The 6,898-nt window shown below is 44.4% G+C and overlaps 1 protein-coding gene across 1 annotated transcript in view; it reads left to right on the forward strand.

Annotated features, from left to right (window-relative positions):
• Window positions 1–6,898, forward strand: part of ABCC1 (ATP binding cassette subfamily C member 1) — a 180,480-nt gene that overhangs the window by 104,292 nt on the left and 69,290 nt on the right. Inside the window, exon 13 of the mRNA XM_042782274.1 lies at window positions 4,187–4,333. Coding sequence (XP_042638208.1) covers window positions 4,187–4,333 — 147 coding nt within the window. The remainder of the gene's footprint in view (window positions 1–4,186; window positions 4,334–6,898) is intronic.

Here is a 6,898-nt window from a genome sequence, read left to right on the forward strand (position 1 = left end):
TTATCCTGCTTCTTTGTGTGGACTGTGATGGTCTGTTGTTTCCGAGTCATCATGGCATTGTTGTATTTAGATCTCTGTTAACTGTTTGTGAAGAACAGCCAAGGGTGATTCAGGCTCTTCTTGGTGGTTTTTATCGTTGGTGGAGAAGGAGATAGTGGCTATTGCTCAGTAAGTGAAGTTGCAGGACGTGTGGGTATAGTTGTGTCTTATGGGGACTGTTGTTGTCTCACACTCAGTTAGACACAAATTACAATTGAATAATCATCAAAAAACTAAAAGCCCATAAATGAAAAACACACCATTTAATCACACAGGAACAGTAACCAAAAGAAGAGAAAAGGGGAAAAAAAAGAAGAAAAAACCAGAAAACCTGCAATATCTTGGGATCGGGCACTTAGGAAAAAAAAAAAAAGTTGAGAAGGAGAATAATCAATGAAAAAAAATTGGAAATATGGAAAAAGAAAAACGACGAATGGGGTTAACCACGAGAAAAAAGAGGGGCAAAAAAAAACCTTAAATTAAAAAAAAAAAAAAATTCAACCAGGCACTGGGAAAAAACAAAATGCTGAAAGCTAGGACCTGGTTGGGGAAGATTAAGAATAATAGTAAAAAGGACAAAGGCATCAATAATATTAGTTGTTTTAAAATAGACAAATACAAGCAAACTAATCACCAGAAAGAAGAAAGCGAAAAATAAAAAAGGAGAAAAAAAAAATCGGTGGAAGACAGGGCAGGGCACCCCAGGCTCCATGTGAGCACACAGACTTTGATGGAGTTCCTGTGGTCCCAGAAGGTAGTTGGGAGTATGGGATAGCTACACCTCCGTTCACCAAGCGGGTGTGGGGTATAAGAGTAATAAGAGGAATGTCGTACCTTTTTAGTGTTGCAGGTCCCGAATGTCCTTGGGGTTGCTGGAAAGCAGAACATGTTCTTAAGCCCCAGGAATGTGTGAGAGCACTGTCTCTTTAAATGTTCAAAATAGTCGAGCTGCTTTTCAAACCTTCAAAATGGCAGCGCTGTCCGGATTGGCAAAAGTCCACAGCTCAGCCCACCTTTCTCTTCACCTTCTTCGTTTGTTCCCCAGCCCCCGTACACAGTCCTCTGTGCAGTTCCTGGCTAGCAGGGTGATTTTTAGGTTAATTCTTAGGTCCTACCACCACTCGGGAATCTCTAAGCTGTCTGTGCCGTCAGGATCACTGCCAGACTGCAGCTCCGTCTGTCTCCTTTTTTTGGTATTTTCACGCAAATTCTTCTGCTAGTTGGGGTTTAGTCCGCTTCTATATCCTTCCCTTCAAGGCTCAGGGGTCCAGGGTTATCTTCAGTGTCTGTGTTTATTGGTTTTCCTTTTCTTTGTTGTGAAGAGGGTCTTTCTGCCTAGTCCCCCATCTTGCCATATCGCCGGGCTTGCACTTTTTAAGTAGGATGAGCAAAGGCCTCACTTAGAAGGTGATACTTGAATAAAGGCCTGAATGAAAGAGGTGAGGGAGTAACCAGGTAGAGGGGAGAGTAGGTGCAAAGGCCCTAAGGGAGGATGTGCCTGCCTGGAGGAGGAGTAACCATGGGGGCCAGCTAAGCTAGAACAGAAGGAGTGATGAGAGGGAGAGAGGTAGGAGGAGGTGTCAGACAGGTTGGAGAAAGGAGAGATTCAAATCAGGTGCCCTCCCCCCCCCCAGGGCCCCAGTCAAGACTTCGGCTACTATATTGAGTAAAATAGGCTGACTTTGGAGATTTGTTTTGTTTTGTTTTGTTATTTTTATTGAGATCTATCTTTCTGTTTCAAAGCATATAGTTCTGTGGTTTTCAGTATATTCACAGAGTTGCACCATTTTGAAGAGGAATCCATACCCATTAGCAGTTACTCCCCGTTTCCCCTCCTCTCAGCCCTGTCTGGCCAGTTGCTCTTGAATCAGTTGTGACTCATGGTGACCTCATGTGTCAGAGTAGGGCTGTGCTCCATAGGGTTTTCAACAGTTCATTTTTCAGAAGTGATTTGCCCAGCCTTTCTTTTCTTCCAAGGCGCTTTGGGTGGACTCGAACTTTCAGTCTTGGTTAGTAGCCAAGGGCATTAAACCATTTGCACCATGTAAGGACTCCCTCTCAGCCCTAATCAACCACTAACCTATTTTCTATCTCCATGGATTTGCATATTCAGAATACCTCATATAAACGGAATTATATAGTGTGTGGTCTTCTGTGTCTGGTAATCACTTAGCATGGTGTTTTCAGGGTGATACATGTGTGGTATAGCATGTATCAGTGTTCCATGCCTTTTTGTGAATAATATGCCATTGTTTGGACACAGTTTGAGAGTTTTGAGTCTTGGCTAACAAGAAAGGCCAGGACATCCATATGCTTCAGTGAAGAAAGCCACTGTGTGTGGACATTCTGGGGACTTTTTAGCAGTGGATTTTGAGTCCCCACCTGACCCTTGGCTGTGGAGCCTGGAAGATTTCTGTGCCTTCCCCCAGCATCATCTAGCTTAGTAATGTGTGACCCAGAAAAGAATCCAGCTCTACTTTGTACTTCTGGTTCTCTGGACTGGGTTAACAGATTCTCTGGAAGAGTGGGCCGAAGATCCAGATGTTAGTTCTGTAAGAAGAAGTGTAGCTGCATTTTACATGATAAAACTGAGTTTTACGTGCCCCATGTGACCTAAGCCACCTTTCTCATGCTCCCCGCAGCCCTGCATGGGTGTATCATGATCCCTGTTTTATAAATGGAAAAACAGAGGCTGATATGCACCAGCACTTAGGGTTTTAATTTTCAAGTTTTGCCATCTCCTCGTAGGAGAAGAAAATGAGGCAGCTGAGACCTTGAAAGTAAACATGACCATGGTCACCCCTGAACAGGGCTCCAGTGAGAACCTTCTGAGTTCACATCATTCTCCCCTGAGGTCAGAAAGGCTGACGCCTAGAAGGTTTATTTTCCCAACGGAAACCTTGAGCACAGGAGACCTGGGAGCACAGGGCCAAAATGGGGGCAGGAGCTTTTGTGGCCCTGCCAGCGACCGAGGTTTTCCAGATTGCTCATGACCTCATAGCCTCGTGATCCTGTGGGATACCTGCTGTTAACCTCTCCTGCTGACACTTGGTGCTGCCGTCGTCCTCTGGGGAGGGGTGAGCTTCCACATGTTGGGCCGTGCAGATCCCCGCCTCCCCGCTCTTTTGCCTCTGTCATAGGAAAAGCAGCCTGGCTCATACTGCGCAGGGTCCGTCCTTTCTCCTGGACAGGGCAGGAGTCGACGCATTTAAGGTGCTGCGGTCTTAAGCAGCCACCCCAAGTTAAGTCCATTGAGTTTGTCTGTGAAAACCTGGAAACATCACAGGACATGACTCAAGCCTGACTTTGTGGGGAAGTGAGCTGCCTAGGGGGATCCCTTGGCTATTAATGTTTTTCCTTCATTCTTCTTCCTCTTCTTTTTTAAGTTGTTCCCTTCCTCAAGCATAAAATTGTATATGATTCTAGGAGGAACTTTAAAGAGTGGCATTAGTCCTCCACCCCTCATTTTGCAGATGAGGGGCTGAAGCATGGAGAGAGGAGGTCCTGTGCCCCAGGTCTTATTCATTCGTGCTGTCAGCATTTATTCAGCACCTGCTGTGTGCCAGGGCTTGTTCCAGGCAGCACAGATGAAGTCATGTCCAAAACAGAGTTCCTGCCAAAGTGCAGGAGACAGATAATAAAGTATATTTCATAAATATACTAAATAGCTATAATACTACAATGTAAGTGGTAAGTGCTAGGAAGAAAAATAAGCCAGGGTAACGGGATAGGACATGATGGTGGGCTGTTTTGGGCAGGACGTAAGGGGCAGGCCTCTCTGAAGGATGAGGCAAATGACCAGGCCACTTGTCTGGGTGAGAAGAGAGTTTTGGGCAAAGAAACTGAAGGGGCAAAGGCCCAGAGGTGGAATTGATTGTGTTTGGTGCTGGTGAGGATCAGCAAGAACGCCCACCAGTATGCTGTTGAGCAAGTCGGTGGGCTTCCGGTCATTTGTTTATCCAGTTCTTCCTCTGAGTGAGTGTTGAGTGAGCACCTGCTCTGTGTCAGGCACAGTTGTCACCCACTGCATCCCCCATGGGGCGGGGCCTGGATGCACCGTGGCTGGAGCATGGCTGTTCCTGCAGTTGTGACGGTGGTTGTGACACTCATGCAGGGACAGATGCAGATGTTGGCATTCTGCTTCCAGGTGGCCCTGTCTACATTTGCTGTCTATGTGACCGTTGGCAAGAACAACATCCTGGACGCCCAGAAAGCTTTCGTGTCCTTGGCCTTGTTCAACATCCTGCGGTTTCCCCTGAACATTCTCCCCATGGTCATCAGCAGCGTTGTGCAGGTACAGGGGGAGGCAGGGGGGCTTCTGAGGGCAGTCTCCGGGGTTGGGGAAACCAACCAAAGGCATTGAAGTGCCCCTCAATACAGCTCCCTCTAATTGTATATCCCACTGTGCCTGGGGCCTTGGCAAGGACTAGACTGGTGTCTTTCCTGCCTTATTTTTTTTTTTAAGTTTTAAACTTTTTATTATCTAAGTCATATACCTCCAGTATAGATAAAAGTGAAAATACAGATAAGCATAAGGAAGAAAGGTAGAATTGTTCATAATCCTCCTACTTTCTGTTAATGTTTTGATGTATGACATTCCTGATATTTTCCAGTTTTTCACAAAATACATTTTTTTATTGTAACAAAATACTTGCCAGTTCAGCACTTTTTAGACATACAGCTCAGTGACATTGTGATTAAATTTATGTTGTACAACCATCACCACTATCCATTTCTAGTTTGTTCCGCCACCATTAGCAAAAGCTCAGTGTCCCATGTTCCTTTCCATGGACTCTCTCCTACTCCTAGTAACTGCTAATAAACTTTGTTTTCTAATAAACTTTGGTCTCTATACATTTGCCTGTTTAGATACTTCAAATAATTAGGCTTCATGCTTTTTTTTTTTTTTTTATCAAAGTAAGAAATACTTTGACAGGGAGCCTCATGATTTTGGATATGAAACAAAAGATTACTGCAACAAGGTTTTCCCTTGCTCTGTGGAATTTATTCTGAAACATTATGTTCTATTCTGTTCTCCCTGCTTTGCCCTGTCCTGTGTATCCTGTCCTATACTAACCTCTTAACTAACTCACTGCCCTTGAGTCTATTCCAATGCATAGAAACCTCTGTTGGATTCCCAAGGCTATATATTTTTATGGAAGTAGATCACCTCCTCTTCATGGAGCAGCTGGTGGATTTGAACCACGGACCTTCTGGTTAGCAGCCAAATGCCTTATCCATCATGCCTCCAAAGTCCTTGTCCTGTACTACACTATCCGGTTTTTTTTTTTTTTTTTAAAATGCACCTCTTGACCCAGTAAATTGGTTTTACCACCTACTAATAGGTCTTGACCCACCATTTGAAAAACCCTGCCTATGAAGTCACTGAGGAACTCTGGTGATATAGTAGTTAAAGCATTTATCTGCTGACCAAAAGGTCAGCTGTTTGAACCCAACAGCCACTGTACAGGAGAAAGATGAGGCAATCTGGTTCCATAAAGATTTATAGTCTTAGAAACCCTGTGGTGTAATTCTCTCCTGTCTTACAGAGTTGCTGTGAGTCAGAATCAACTCAATGGCAGTGGGTTTGTTTTGGTTTTTTTGGATGGAGTCCCTAGGTGGCACTAATGGTTACGTGCTTGAGAAGTGGTCAGGGGATTGGCAGGACAGACCCACACAAAGGTACCTGGGATTAAAGGCCTGGCGTTCTGTTCCCCAAAGGCCTTAAAAACTCTGGGAGGACAGTTCTACTCTGGCGCACAAGGGAATCGCCATGAGTTGTAATTGACTTGATGACCCCTGGTAAGTTGCGCCCCCCCAGGGGGGCGGTGAGGAGGAATCGTAGATCTTCCTACCAAAAAACCAAATTCATTTCGGTTGAGTTGATTCTGAGTCATAGTGACCCAATAGAGAGGAGTAGAACTGCCCTTCAGGGTTTCTAAGTCTGTAAATCTTTATGGGAACGGGCTGCCACATCCTTGTCCCACGGAGCAGCTGGTAGGTTGGAACCGCGGACCTTTTGGTTAGCAGCCAAGCACTTAACCACTGTGCTACCAGGACTCCTTGATAGACTTCCCAGAATCCTTAAAATGCGTGCTGCTGACTCTTCTAAAGAGAAGAAATTGTCAGGTTTGTGACCCTTTACACTTTTTGAAATACCTCCTACCACTCCTCTGCCCACTAGTATTTTTCACATTCTTTAGCATCGTAGACATTCATGTTAGAAAACTCCAATTTCAGCCACATGGACAAGTCAACCTTAAGATGATTATTCTGATTGTAGGCTTTATTAAAAGCAAAAAAAATTATTATGAGAAATTCAATGTACAGAAAAATAGAGTAGTGTAAGGAGCCCCTGTATACACATTACGGATTCAGCATGTTCAGCATTTTGCCACACTTGCTTCCTCTGACCCTTTCACTGCTTCTCCCTCTGTACATTCCTTCATTTGCTGAAGAACTTTAAAGTAAATTCTGTAAATGCTTCAGAATGCTGCTCTTCTTACTTAAGTATAATGCTTTTCTCAGATGTAACAAAATTAGCAGTAATTTCTTAAAATAATATCTGAACCAAACCCATTGCCCTCTAGCTAATACCAACTCATAGCAACCTTGTGGGAGAGAATGTGACTGTCTCGTAGGGTTTCTAAGGTGGTGTGTTTACGGAAGATGCTGCCATGTCTTTCTTCCACAGTGCCGCTGGGTTCAAACTGCTTACCTTTCGTTAAGCAGCTCAGTGCTTAACCACTGTGCCTAGTCTGCATTAAACTTCCCTGGATTATTTCCAAAATGCCCTTAGAGCTGGACTCTTTGAATCAGAACCTATAGCATTTGGTAGTTAGGACTCTTAAATTCCTTT

Source organism: Orycteropus afer, unplaced genomic scaffold (assembly GCF_000298275.1).
Source record: "Orycteropus afer afer isolate SDZICR_OR568_19922 unplaced genomic scaffold, OryAfe1.0 scaffold00281, whole genome shotgun sequence".
Lineage (NCBI taxonomy): Eukaryota > Metazoa > Chordata > Mammalia > Tubulidentata > Orycteropodidae > Orycteropus > Orycteropus afer.